This window comes from Clytia hemisphaerica, unplaced genomic scaffold (genome assembly GCF_902728285.1).
Source record: "Clytia hemisphaerica strain Z4C2 unplaced genomic scaffold, Clytia hemisphaerica genome assembly, whole genome shotgun sequence".
Taxonomy (NCBI): Eukaryota; Metazoa; Cnidaria; class Hydrozoa; order Leptothecata; family Clytiidae; genus Clytia; species Clytia hemisphaerica.
This window is the reverse complement of record NW_027103694.1, coordinates 723,414-738,231: the sequence shown is the minus strand read 5'-3', so window position 1 is coordinate 738,231 and position 14,818 is coordinate 723,414. Positions and strand designations below refer to the sequence as shown.

At 35.7% G+C, this 14,818-nt stretch overlaps 2 protein-coding genes across 2 annotated transcripts in view; one reads left to right on the top strand and one right to left on the bottom strand.

The window, feature by feature from the left end:
• LOC136803884 (DNA polymerase delta catalytic subunit-like) overlaps positions 1-13,698 on the top strand; it is a 43,715-nt gene extending 30,017 nt beyond the window's left edge. Inside the window, exons 20-23 of the mRNA XM_067060607.1 lie at positions 244-376; positions 1,163-1,279; positions 12,247-12,403; positions 13,106-13,698. Of these exons, the coding sequence (XP_066916708.1) occupies positions 244-376; positions 1,163-1,279; positions 12,247-12,403; positions 13,106-13,202 (504 nt within the window). The 3' untranslated portion in view covers positions 13,203-13,698. The remainder of the gene's footprint in view (positions 1-243; positions 377-1,162; positions 1,280-12,246; positions 12,404-13,105) is intronic.
• On the bottom strand, positions 4,599-7,761 carry LOC136803885 (leucine dehydrogenase-like). Its single transcript, XM_067060608.1, has 2 exons — positions 7,569-7,761; positions 4,599-6,700 (listed from the first exon to the last, which is right to left on the bottom strand). The coding sequence occupies exon 2, from the start codon at positions 6,627-6,629 to the stop codon at positions 5,244-5,246; it is 1,386 nt and encodes a 461-aa protein (XP_066916709.1). The 5' UTR covers positions 6,630-6,700; positions 7,569-7,761; the 3' UTR covers positions 4,599-5,243.
• Positions 13,699-14,818: the final 1,120 nt, after the last annotated feature.

The following is a 14,818-nucleotide window of genomic DNA, read 5'->3' as shown; positions in this document are numbered from 1 at the left end:
TCTAGATTCTAGGCCGGTGAATTCTTAGCAAGCGCAGTGTATTGATTAGCGTAAATATGTACTTTAGGCGGCGAAGCGAACTTTTCGAACGGCGAATTGTAATTTTTTTCGTGCATTGGACCGGTGAAATTCGCCATTCGCCTAAATAAGACCCCTGATACTATTACAAAAGGTTCCTCAATTATATTTTATTCTAATATGTGTATATTAACGACATAGCAACTTTCACTTTCGTTTTCTCAGGACCCTATCTACGTTTTGGAGAACAATATTCCAATCGACACCAACCACTACTTGGAACATCAATTAATGAACCCTCTGTTGAGAATTTTCGAACCAATCCTCGGTGAAAACAAAACTCAAAACGCTCTTTTTAGTGAGTTATTTTTATTTTTTATAAGAACAATTCTTGCTCAGACTGGACTGTTCTAAATTTTTTGAAATTTTCAGACTCTGATGTTCTTACGATGTTCTTAATGCGCTTGGTTTCTACATTTCAAAACTTAAAATGGGTTTAAAATCGGTTAAAATCAGTATACTTTAAGTAATTTCGGAAATCTGAGGCTCGGGATCGTTCTTAATTTGTTTCTAGGTTTTGGCCAATTTTCAGCCTTATGCTCTTATAAAATTGTCTTTTTTGTGCTTACAATGTCTGGTTAGGTACAGTGCTCCTAGTTTGGAACTTCCCAGCTTTCAATGGTTATTATATTATTTCAATGGTAGTTCATAAGGAGATATTCATTTGGTAAAAGTTAGTTATTGAGATTTATTAAGCCGTTAATAAATCTAATGACCAACGAAAACCTATTGAATATATGTACCTAGAGCCAAAAACAAAACATAAATTATGTAAATAGTCGAACGATTCACATAAAACAATTTCATAATTGAACGTTCGAATGTTTTTCTTATTTAATGATTTTCTCAAATTACTGTGAGTCATAAAATGTGTTCATGAAATTAACAATGTTTTCATTTTGACAAATTTCTTTGAAAAACATTAAGAGTGACACAAAAAATCAAACTTTGAAAGCAAAATTTGAAGAAAATACCGTTGTATAATAGCCGTGGTATATCAGGAATTATTCAATGGCTGTTTTTGCCTACAGGTATATAATAATGAGAGTTAACGGGAGACCATCTTTTTTTTCTTCTTCATCAGAGGGCGAACACACGAGAGTGAAAACGGTGGTCACAGCAAAAGTTGGAGGTCTGGCCAAATTCACGAAGAAAACTGCTACATGTCTTGGTTGTAAAACTGTCATTCCAAAAGAACTTGGTAAGTGTTTGTTTGGTCTCCTTCTCAGACCATGCTCGCACTCTACTATCCTGTTCCGCTCCGAAACAAAATGAAGCCATTCTATTGGTTAGAAATGACGTAAAATTTGAATTCAACCAATAGAATGGCTTCATTTTGTTTCAGAGCGGAACGGAACCGTAGCGTGTGAACATGGTCTCAATCTTATTATTAACAACAATTTCACACTCAAGTGCTGTTTCGTTTGGTTTAAAATAAAACCACAACCTCGTCTTCGTGTATCCCAGGCTTTATTTGCGCCACTGATTGACGGCCGAGAATACCCTGGTATTATTATCTATCGCTATCAGTACACATTAAAAAGCTGATAATAAACGCAGGGAACGAGGTAAAACCAAAGCCATGTCTCGTGTTATGATATCTGACCTTTTTGGACCTACCCCGGTGGGGTAGAGGTCATATAAATTAACCTGTGTTCGTCCGTTCGTTCGTTCGTTCGTCCGTTACCAACTTTTCTCAGGATTGAATCATAAGAATCCTTAGATTTTTGGTACAAAGGTGCAAAATGGTGGTGGGCAAAATGTGACGGAGCCCGATTTTCAAAAAAAAAATGTTGGGCCAATTTGGAGCAAAAAACGGCTAAAAAACAGGTTTTCTGGACTTTGTGAAAAATTGAATCATTATTTTTTTCTGATTTTTTGTATGAAAGTAGGGTACCATCATAGGCAAAAGATGGCTCACGAAGATTTTTGCAAAAAAATTTTGTTGGCTCAAAAAACGCATGTTTATCTATAAGAATCACTATTAATAAGCATACATCAATATTCTTAGTCAAATTACTCAATTTCTTTTATGAGATAGATGTTTTTTTGCTCATGAGGGCTTACTTTTGAAGAATATATGTTTTTAGACATGAAATTTTGGTTGCTTGGCGTGTTTTTATAGAAATACTGGCCAAATTCGATATTTTTTTATAAGCACATTATCAATTAATTAAGTATTAGCTTTTCTCGAGATTGGCTCTTTTATTCTTTATGATTTTTTGCACAAAGATGCATAACTATAAACCCTCGAATGTGACGGAGCTCGATTTTTGGGGGAAAAAATTTAGGTTAAATTTCAGCTAAAAAAACGGCTAAAAAAAGGGTTTTTTGGACTTTGTGAATTATTGGATCATTGTTTTTTCTGATTTTATGCATGAAAGTAGCTGATCTTTGTAAAAAAAGAATTTTTCAGCTCAAAAAATGCATATTTATCTATAAGAATCACTATCAATAAGCATACATCAATGTTCTTAGCCAATAATTACTGAATTTTTTGATGAGATAGATGTTTTTTTTGCTCACCAAGTCTTGAATATAAAAAAATATTTCAAGAGCATGAAATTTTGGCTTCTAAACGTTTTTTTATAAGAAATAAACGACTAATTTTAATAGGTCGTCACTATTTGTGTTTTGAATGATTTTTTAATGGTCACGCTCACGTAGATATCAATTATATATGTGTTAAATGCATAACCAGGTAGGTCCACAAAGGTATCGCTTGTTAAAACCCTAGACTAAGCTTTATTCGTCATCTTTGATCAGAGTTTTTTCGAAACTGGTACCCCCAGAGTAGCCATTGAATTGTAAAGTTAACTGAGCTACATCACCAGTGCTATAGGTAGGCTTATGAGAATATTTGATTGGAGATTGAGAAACTGTCTCCAGGGTTTAGTTAAAGTTCAGTGATTTTGGCAAAGACAAAACTACTGTATTATATCACAGAAGCAACGGTAGTTAAAACAAAGTAATTCCACCATTTTTGCTGAAAGTAGACCATAGTTCGGTACCGGCAATTTGTCCAAGCAAGCAAAAAAACCTGCATTTGGCGCGAAGCGATGAGGCGAGAGAACTAACTTGGTCGATCAATTTGCCGACACCGAACTATGGTTTACTATTATCTACTTTCAGCAAAGATAGCGGATAATTTTTTCGGAGTTGCTCTATCTAGTATTTTATGTAAGATATCAGTGTGTGATACACATGCAGTTATTTCGAGCTGAGAACATTTCAAGCAGCTTCAAACCTACCCCAAAGAAACAAAGGCGATTATTACGTTAACTTGAACGTTTCACTTACATCAGCACGAAGTAGTAAAAATTGTTTTCTTTTCTAGACGTTCATCATTCTATCAACAAAACAATTTTATGATATAGACACGTTAAGTCCGTTAGCTTTAAACTTTCAGTGTGAATACACCCTCTGTATAATGGTAAACGAAGCTGTGAAATTCATTGATAATTTTACCTTTACCGAAATTATGTCTTTTAATTGATGCGCTCTTAGTAAATATAGTTGACGCTCTCTAATTCGATCTTCAGGGAGAATTGGATTTTCATCGAATAAGGGAGCATCGTTTATGAGAGTTTCTTGTTGAAAGGGACTTTTAATTTCATCGAATAAGGGAGGGTATCGAATAGAAGAACGTCGAATTAGAGAGCGTCAACTGTAGTTCCTTTTACTGGTCATCAAATGCGATAATTTGTTATGGCAACTCCAACTTAATTATTTGTAAAAATCATTTGAAGCTAATTTTGTTTAACCCTATTAGCCCCAGGGGGGGGGGTAGAACCTACCACGCTGGAGTTCTTTTGTTTATATCTCGGAGAAAAATTTTTCAAACGACTTGAAACTTTCTGACTTTTAATAAAATCTTATTAAGAGTACTTGTACAAAATTTTAAGGTCATTGGTTGTCCAGATCAGGTTTTATGACTTTATTGTGAAACATGACATAAAACCCAGCTAAAATCCTTAAAACTCAAAATTTTAAAGTGCTGATAACTTCTTAACTATTTAGTCAATCATTTTCAAATTTTGACACGTGATAGGCATTGATAATACAAATTTAAAAAATCTAAAGAAAATTTTTGAAAATGATGACGTCATCATTTATGACGTCATCAAATTATGAAAATTTTACTCATCTTCAGCATAGATTTTAAGAAAAGATCTTCATGGAAATTGCAAAACCGGCAATTATGTTAAAGAACAGTCTTTTACCTTTCAGAATCTTCAAACAGAAGCGAAATATCTTTATTGATTCGACTGTAAAAGACATTTTTGTAAACCATATATTTGGGCTTTTTTCTGACAGGTGGAAATTTTGTGATGACGTCATCAGTTTTTGAATGACGTCATCAATTTTTTTTTCTTCCTGGAAAATTGTATCATGATGGAGAAAATCTGTACCAAATTTCATGGCCATAGCTCTTCTAGATCGAAAATAATCGAGGGTGGTAGATTCTACCCCCCCCCCCCTGGGGATACAAAAGTCAAAAAAGCTTGGGGCTAATAGGGTTAAAGTGAGATTTTCTCTTTTCCTAGAAATAAAATGTTTTGAAAATTTTAAGCTGAATACGAGTAAAAGATCAAATAATATATTTCCTTAAATACTTGAAAAATACCTGGAAATAAGCTTTCATGGTATCATCAATGATTAAAGATAATTGCCATGGAATAATAATGATACAGGACTTTAGAAGGATAATTAAGTTCTTGTCTTCCTCAAATGCCACTTAAAGAAAATATGTACAAAAAAATAAAAACTTGGAACAACAATTAAAGAAAAACTAAGAAAAACAAAGCTGGTGCTATTGATGAAAATTAACACGCTTTGTATATAAGAAAGTGTATGGAAAAACATTTCAAAGAACTTATTGAGATTTAGGCTTGATACTGTTGGAATTTGGTTAAGCTTTGCATACTCAAACAAAAAATACTAAATAAAGATATTATTCCTTTTAAATGGTTATGTAATAGTTAACGCGTGATTTCGATCGAAATACGAAAAAAACAAATATTTTACGAGTTCCAAGATCGAGTTCCAAAATACGTAACATTGAATGGCTCAAGCCTTTAAAGCTGAGAAGAAGTACCGAAGTTTATATACAAAAAAACTTTTGTGTTTAGGTGTCTTTCTCAAGAAAACTATCATTTTCATTTTTAAGCATCTACCCAGCCTTCCATATTGAGATTCTCAATAATCTTCCGCGCGCGGTAAGGCCAGATTGGGTGAAGCTTCTGACTTTCTCTATCGGCAATTTCAATGGCTGCTTCAACTGGTGTGATCCCTTTATCTTGAGCTGTTGCCAGAACCTCATGGGTCACATTCCAAATTGAATGAGGCCATTCTTTACTGAAGTGTTGGAGCAATGCAGGATCATCAGTTAGACGACCATAAGTTTCATTGGCGCATTTGACGATTCCCATTCTGTTGCATAAGAAGTCAACAACATATGTTATCCCACGGTCCATCATTGATTTGTTGTCGGCTAGTTTACCAAGCTGGTTGTTAGCTGCACCACACACAATCTTCGATTGGATGGTCGGGATGGTCATTTCGTTCAAGACATTCCCCAACGCGTTTGGAGACAGAATATCACAAGGCATTGAAAGGACTTCGTTTGCTCTTTCTTTGGGTACTTGCTCTAGTGTCAATCTGCCATGATTCTTATGCGCAAACATTTTCTCTGTACGGTCAAGTTGTTGTTCATTGATGTCGGTCGCATGTATATGGCCAACATCCATATCCAGAAGGTTATCAAAGATCACTTTTGCAACATTCCCAGCACCTTGAGAAACAACAGTTTTTCCTTCCAATGTTCCTTCACCAAGGAAATCTAACGTAGCTTCCATAGCACAGACGATTCCTTTCCCAGTCGCAGTGGAAGGATTGCCAGAACCACCTTTGGATTCTGAGATGCATGTCATGAACCGGGTCCGCTCAAAAATGACATCCATATCGGCCACTGTAACGCCAGCATCTTCAGCTCCAATATAAGCGCCGTTCAATGATGTGACGAAATCTCCGTAATCGAGAAGGATCTTTCTACGGTAATCTGGATCGCTTTCTTTATCCTTACCAGGTGACGCTATAACGCCCTTACCGCCGCCATTCCACAAGCCAGCCAACGCAGATTTCAAACCCATACCTTGCGATAAGCGTAACCCGTCAGATAGATAATCCTGCATTGTGTCATATTCCCACAATCTGACACCGCCGCATGGTTGGCCGCGGTTGGTTCGCCACACAAAAGCACCAAGGAGCGCATCACTACGTGGTCCAATCTCAAAAAAGAGGCCTTCATGTTTCGAATAATCTTGGTTGTTTTCACTTGAGCAAAATTCTTGCAATTCGCGGAGTTCAGGTGAACTCACTTGAGAGCTCATGTTTGTACCATCATGGATGACTGAACATCTTTTTAAATCGTTGGTTTTCATGTATTCCACAAATTGACCAGGTCTCATGGAAAGAATTGAGTGCTTTCCTTTCGGTAGAACTTTATTGATGTGCTTGACATTTCTGATTGCGAGATTTACTGAAGCCATGTGATTCTTCTGATTCTTCTTCTTCAAATTGATGATTTGTTCTTCTGTTTGTTGAATAGTGGTCTTTTTTTCTAGGAGAAATTAAAATTAAAGAAGAATTTAAAAAAAAAGATAACACCAAAGAGACATTTGACGCTCTCTAATTCGATTTTCCGAGGGGGGGGAGTGTGAATAGTTTTCTCTGTACTTGCTGTCAGTAACATTATACCCATTAAAAGCCATACTTCGCGAAACTATTTGAACTACCTGGTTCCTATAGTGATGAAATGTGTCCTCAAATATCTCATAAGAACCCCTTCAAAATATCAGAATTGTCAATTTCCATCGATTAAGGGATCTTATCGGATAGTAGAGCGTCGTTTTATGAGAGTTTCAATATTATTGAATAATGTATTATGTGGAATAGTAAAACGTATAGATTTGAAGAGCTTCAACTGGAATCAAATAAGGTCAATTTATTTAACCCACCCCTGTCTCACAGCCCCGGTGGAACTTTTTCCCACAGTAGGGATAAAAATTTCTATCGAAATCTAAATGGAGATAGAAGTTCTATTGTTCCGGAGCTTAAAATATCCAGTGGGGATGGTTTTGAACAGACGATTTTTGCATTTAATTTGCAATAGGGATGAAATCAAAGTCAATTTCCGAGTGGGGCTGAAAATGTAGGGTATTTTGTCCACCGCACCGGGGACGAAATTTTGGCCAAATTTTTCAGTTGGGCTGGGGTCCCAGCGGGTCTGTGACACAGGGGTGTATTTTTAAGAACGACACTCGGCTCAAAATGGAATGTTTAATAGTTATCCTATAGTGATGTTAGAGTTTATGGTAGCAAAAATAAGAAATTTAAAACAGTGGTCCCAAATTCTGCGTGGAATTAGAAACCGAATATGATACTCGGATTGATATGATAGTGATAGAAGATAAGTGATTTATTCTTACCTTTTAAGTTTGAAGAATTTTATCTTTCTACAAGGGTGTTGATGTAGGTATGTCCGATCTATTCGCCAAAGTATTTCTAAGTTGCTTTTATACACAATTAGTACGCTTTTATAAGGTCAGAAAAATGCTTTCGTGGAAATTCTTTGATAAATATGTTTTAAGTGTTTTGTTGATTCTAATGAATGTAACTTTCCCTATCTAAAATTCCAAGAAATCTAAGAATAGTACAAAACAGATTGGTCGACAAACAAATAGTTTTTCGAGCGATAATTTTGGCACAATAGATTGATTGACGCATGAATTTAATATAGAGAGAACTCTATATTAAATTCATGATTGACGTATTAGCATCGAATTTTAGTAAACAACTGGAAAATAGAGCAGTATCATCAAATCCAAGAATCACAACTATCATTTTCACTTCTTCGAATCTATAGATAGAAGCCAAATTAGGCAAACAAGGTATTTTTTATTCCTGCCTTCTCTCGACCGATATTATTAGGTGAAGGTATTTCTATTGAAGACATACAGTATTTGGTGTATAAAATCAAAAAAAATTTAAGTCTTCCGATCTTCTTAACTTTTTGAGTTTTAAGTCTGAAATTGTTCCTAACATGTTTTTATTTTCGCCATTTTGTGAATATATTTTTCCATTTTCATAAGAATTCAGGCGTATTAGTGTCCGCAAAGGCAAATATTCTCATCTTATTCTTGATATTTTGGCCATGGTGATATAGTTTGTTCTTTTGAAAAACGTGTATTTCTTTTGAAAATAAAATCGAACATAAAAAATCTTTCGGCAATTAAAGAACTTCGAAATAAAGAAAGGAATTGGCTTTTCGAATTGATATCAATTCAACATCAGAAGGTGGACAATATTTCTAGGGCAAATTTTCCTTCAAATATGTCAATATAATATACCCTATAATTAAAAACTATCTGGTAAGGATATACGATAATACTTTCTACCTCGATAAAGGACTATAAATAAACTAACTAAAACCGAACTTTTTAAAACTTGAAACCTGATTAAGAATATCCGTGGTTTTAAAAATTAGTGATTTTCTTGTATGAATCGTGTATGCGGAAAAGGAAAAAACCTCTTATAATGTATGCAGATAAATACGATTGACGTCATTGTTTTGATTCTCAGAAAAGAAATGCAAACAATGTCGATACCTCTACAGAATCCTGTTAAAGAGACTTCCATAATATACTTGGCAGAGTGTATGACGCACTTAAACAGAAGTATTTGCTAAAAAACCTTTATCCCAGTTGGCACACAGCGTTGTTTCAACGTTTATCTAATGTTCACAGCGTCCATATAACGTTAGATGAACGTTGAAACAACGCTGTGTGCCGGCTGGGATATCGTATATACGTTTCAACGATACTTCATCACGAGATGGTGACACTATATACACTATATCTTTTCTAGTCCCACCTCGGACATACCCTTCATTCTCTGACGTGCAAACGCATTTAAAATCAAAAATATTTGAAAATTTAAGGTTATGAAGTGATAGCATTCAATGACTTAATATGTATATGTTCGAATTTAAATGGGCTATTCCAGAAATAGTCTGTACCTCCTATATTGAGGAGGTATGACGTTAAGGGTGGTCAACTTTCCCAAAAAAGACCTCCTCGACATAGGGGCTGCGGACTTTTTCTGAAATAGCCCAATTGTACAGGCTATCTTAAAGGTTTTATTTTTACATAAGTGTTCCCGTTTCATATCAGACACCACATATTTCATATCAGGACAGTGTCTGCTTATTGTTATATTATGCTGATATATTTTATTTTGACAAATGAACCTTTAAGAATAGAATGAGCCAAATTATTGAGATAATCAGTAAATTAAAACCATATTTACATTCGGGTCTATTTAAGCAAATGGTAGGGAAGATACGTCCAATGATGACTCTTAAGCGGTGGAGGGATGGATATTAGAAGATCCCTCCCCTTCTAAAAAAATAGGGAGATGGACAAAGGGTTGACCCATTATATGCTATATGCTATAACTTCAAATTTTTAATGTACGTACGAACCCAACAAAGAAAGAGTTGTCACTTTCAATTTTATTCGGTCGCAGTAAAAAAATACGGCCTAGGTCACGAGGTCACGGTGGTCGTAAGTCATGAATATCAAGCGATCTCAAATGATGCGAGTGACTCCTGATGGGCTACTCTTTTTTTTATAAGAACATCCCAGTAGCATAGACAAAAGGGGCGCAAAACTTGTGTAGGAGAGCAAAATTTTATGACACAGTAGTTATCTATTCATGATGTAAAAGGATAATTACCGTGTCATAAAAATCTGCTCTTCTGCACAAATTTTGCGCATCTCCTGTCTACGTTATTGCATCCAAAATATTTGAAGCCTTCGAATGTTCCTAACATTTTGGGTTTTAAGCCTAAAAATATTCTTAACATGTTCTTATTTTCGCCATTTTTTGAGTATTTTTGTCCATTGTCCTGAGAAATCGGGTGTCTTAGAATGTTCTGAACTTGTTTTTAACTTTTTGGCCATCGAAGCCTTATGTTCTTATATAGCTCGGGGGGGGGGTATCGAGTCAGTGTACTGGCCCATAGCTGGTGGGGTGGTGTATTTTTTAGATTAAATTGAGTTATTACTACAGTGTACTAAAAGGGTGGTCCTCTGAGAAAAATACAATGAAAAAGTAAGTACACTGTACTAAAAAGGGTGGTCCTCTGAGAAAAATACAATGAAAAAGTAAGTACACTGTACTAAAAAGGGTGGTCCTCTGAGAAAAATACAATGAAAAAGTTAGTACACTGTACTAAAAAGGGTGGTGTTCTGAATTGATACACACTGAGAAGTTAGTACATGTACTAATTTCAGTGGTAAAAACACACAAACCCAGTGAATTCCCATGTATATTTGGCCTAATTTGCCAGGTCCAAACTGGTCCGAGACCTTCAAGTCAAGGCTGGTTAAGCTATACAAATTGGTACACTGATTTTCTCCCAATGTTTCCTGTTTACTTGATTGGATTTGTTTCAGATTCGCAGCATGCGCAAGTGGAGACCGGCCTTAATTCCAACTTTTTCCAATTCCACTTTTTCCCACTTGCTCACAAATCAACCCTTACAGTGCACTTTCCAAAGTCCAAAAAACCTACCCTTAAGGGCCGCACGTCCGGTAGGTCACTTACCTGGAGTAAGTGGTATTAATAGATAATTACAGTGTCATAAAAACCTACTCTCCTACACAAATTTTGTGCCCCTCTTGGCTACGCTATTAGGTTTGAAGAAGCAGGCACGAGTTCATGAAAAGTAAAAAGATTCCACTCCAATTCGAAAAGTTTACTACAACCACGTACCAACTGGGAGAGGAATTATTCCTTGCAACGGAAGGTCATGTGATACACTTATCAACCAATAAGGTTCAATCATTTCAAGGTGAAGACAAAATTCTAAAAGTCTGGTTCTCTGTTTGTAGACGTTGTGCCGTGGCAAGTAATAGCCTACACTTAGACGATCCTATCGTCTACATATTATCACTGAAAAAGGAAATAATTCAGGAGGCGGGATAAATTTGAAAACGAGTTTAGTTCGGGGCGAGTAAACAGTGGCAAGCTCTACCGCCACTTTTTTTCCCGTAAACCGCCCTGACGCCATGACTCTGCGTATATGCATTTCCCGAGTTTACTGACCCTCTAAACGGACGATAGCATCGTCTAGGCTACACTTTGATCTGTCTAGATTAAGCATCTTCAATTATGCCCCACTGGCTGGATCAGTCTCATGCTCACTGAGACAGGGGTGTATTTCTTCGAGGTGTCTCGGAATTCATGTAAAAGAAATGTGCAAAAGAAATGTTCAAAATAAATTTCTAGTAAAACCAATGTGCTTCTAAGAAAAAGGAGTCCTTGTTATTTGAATTATTGACTCAAGTGTTTCAACAGAACTTTCAGCATCAGTATTTCTAAGATTTCTATGCTACTGATCAAACAAATTTCTGAGATTATTTAAAGACTGAAAATAAACTCGAAAACAAGTCGAAAATAGAATACTTAGAATACCACTAAATCAATAAGGCATTGGCAATTTGCACACGGAAGAATAATCAACTTTCACTTCTTCCAAAGCACTATTTTATTTTATTTAGCAAGTGATTCTTTCTTAGGAGCTTCATTTCTTGATATCATTAATTTTCAAGGTACTGAGAGAGCTGAGCCAATCACATTCTCCCTTTGGCCTTTGGAAGCACCCTGATTGTCAATAGTTCTATTTATACTGAGACGATTAATTTGTCTGAGACGAGCAATTTAGAAAATGAGCATTATGGAGGACTTTCCTTTCCATTCATGTTTCAATAAATAAGATCTCCTCCACAGATCACATTTTACAAACTTCTCGTCTCAGACAATTTTTCCGTCTCTGTATAAATGGAACTAATCAGACGTAAACTGATTGGAAACACCTTTGATGGAAAGTCGGTGGTTATGATGAATCCAATAAAGAATAAATCCACACCCAGCTGGCACACAACGTTGTTTCAACGTTCATCTAACGTTATATAGACGTTGTGAACGTTAAATAAACGTTGAAACAACGTTGTGTGCCAGCTGGAGGCCTCCCATGTTTTTGTCTGCGTTTTACATCAAAATTATTTTCCCGAATTTTAATTTCTTTCTTTCTTTCCACAGGAAATTCAGCCGTATGCAAACACTGCAAGCCCAAAGAATCAGCCTTGTTTCAGAAGGAGATTTCATCCTTGGCTTCACTTGAAGAGAAATTCAACAAATTATGGACACAATGTCAACGTTGCCAAGGATCCTTCCATGAAGATGTTCTATGCACAAGGTGAGCATGAATAAACGTCCCTTTTGATAGGTCATTTCACAGTCGCAAAGCGTAATGGGTAATCAGGACCTTTTCGACCGTAGTCGCGCGGTCAGACGCGTGCCTCTTTTTACCACCCTAAACTCGATCCAATCCTTTTTTTAGACTTTCTTCTATTGTTTTTAGGCGCCAAAAAAATATTGGGACGGTTTTAGGGTGGTAAAACGGACAAAAAAATGCCCGCGTGGTAATTGGCGGCTACGGTCGAAAAGGTGTGACGACTTTTCGACTGTGATATTGTCTATACACTTTTCAACCCTTAATGGCGAGAAAGGGAAACTGGTAATGAATTTAAAAGGCAATGACGCTTTAAAGGTTGGAAGGTGTAACCATCAAACAACACTTTACAAAGGGATTGGGTCGATTTTCTGTCTTGTCTATGAAAAAATGAGACGTGATGTCAAACCTAGCTGCAAAACTCTAGTTAGGTTGATAGGTGTAGAGATACCTTACACTAGAAATATCAAAACCCAAAGAGGACCTGCGTCTGCTAATAGCATTATAAAGGTCTAGGTAAAAGTGCAAAAAAAGGTGTAATTCTACTGTGCAAATATGGAAATAGTGCAAAGACCTCTTAAAGCTAAGTACTGGAATGAGATTGAGCTAACAAGTTGATGTTTTGATAGCGATATGAACTCCCAAATTCTCTTTCTTGTCTTTTAGTCGCGATTGTTCCATATTCTATATGAGAAAGAAAGCGCAAAAAGATTTGACACAACAAGATGAATTGATCTCAAGATTCGGATCATTTAGTTGGTAACATGTTGCTATGGCTATCTGGTTGCTATGACAATTTGTTGCTATGTCAATTCGTTACTATGGTGATCTGCTGCTACGCTGAATTGGTTGTTATTTTGACTCCATCGTTACTGCAGAACGAAAACTTTTGAGATAACTTTTAAATTCGAGGGACCGTTCATTTTTTACGGTATCAAGACATATTTTTCATCCCAAAGACACAGGTATTCAATACTCCACCCACTTTATTTCATTTTTTATATGGCGTGAATGATTTAAAGGCATCAGACATCAATGGATTTGGTTGATGAATTTAAAGTTTTGAACGTACACTTGAAACAAACATTTTAAAGTTCATTCTCATTTGCAGTAAAGTGAAAACCACTCTCAAGGAAATAACTGACATGGTTTCCACATGGTAGCAAAAAAGAGTTCACACTTGAAACCTTTAGAGCGAATGGAATTTAGATATTGTATGTTTTAGGCAAAGAGAAACTACCATTGATAAGTAAATTTGACTTACACGTTTTATGGAAACTGCATTATAACTTAACCCTGTGAAACGTGCCATTTGGGACCAGTTGGGACATAGGGTCAAAGTGGCTTTATGTCGGGCTTTTTTAACTGTATACCCCTTTCAGAGTGGTTAAACCTTTTTTTAACCCCCTGGAATTCCATGAAAAAACTTTATCCCCTTGAAAAACGTTTAGGTTTTATCACCTCTGGAATTAAATGATATGAAATTTTACCGTGCATGGAATTCGGATAGGAAGTCAGATTTTTTTTTTCAAGCCGTTCATGTTTTTATTCCACGCTGTATTTGTATTTATATTATATTATGTATACAAGAAAAAGAATCTTTATTGAATCCCAATCACTCAGAGTGTTTTTTGTCTGAATTCTCGATGCAAATAGTCGACTCTCGTTAATCCGATCTTCAAGGGACTAAGACTTTTCTTCGAATTAGAGAAAGATTCGAATTTAGGAAAGTAATTTACACTTACTTTCCAGTGGAATTAATGTTTTAATTCGAATTACAGAAATTTTTATTTTGGGCAGGAAAGTTGACTCCAACGTTTAAGAAACCAACAAACTTATTTAAAACCTGAATTGTGTTCAAATTTTAGTGCAAGGTGAAAAGATAGAAGAACTGTTTAAAAAATAAACCTAATAGCATTGATAGCAAGTCATCAGCCTAGCTAGGCCATAATATTTTCACTTGAAAAAATCAGTATTTACTTCGGGTTTACAAAAATAATGCGCGAAGATAATTGAGTTATTATATTGAAACAATGGAAAAATGAAAGGTTTGCTTCTTTGTATTCAAATTAGACTAAATACTCTAGCCATACTTGCCTTGTTATACCCAATTTCTACTATTTCTCAAAATATATGGGCCTTATTTGCAAAAGGTTCCTGACTAACTAATTTGACTGATATTGTGTGTTTAAGATTTATCAACGTACCTTTTGAAAAAAACCTTTCCAATCTCATACTTGTTTCCAATTGTTTTTGAGGATCGTATTTTTTGAAATCTAGCGATAGACTTTACTTTCAATCTGGCGTTTGTGAAAAAACCACGCGCGGGCGTTCTGGATGGGAAATAAAATGACTGCATTTCCCATCCAGGAGTCTCGA

Coding starts and splice junctions, on each gene's coding strand:
- LOC136803885 (XM_067060608.1), bottom strand. CDS start 6,629: ATGGCTTCAGTAAATCTCGCAATCAGAAATGTCAAGCACATCAATAAA.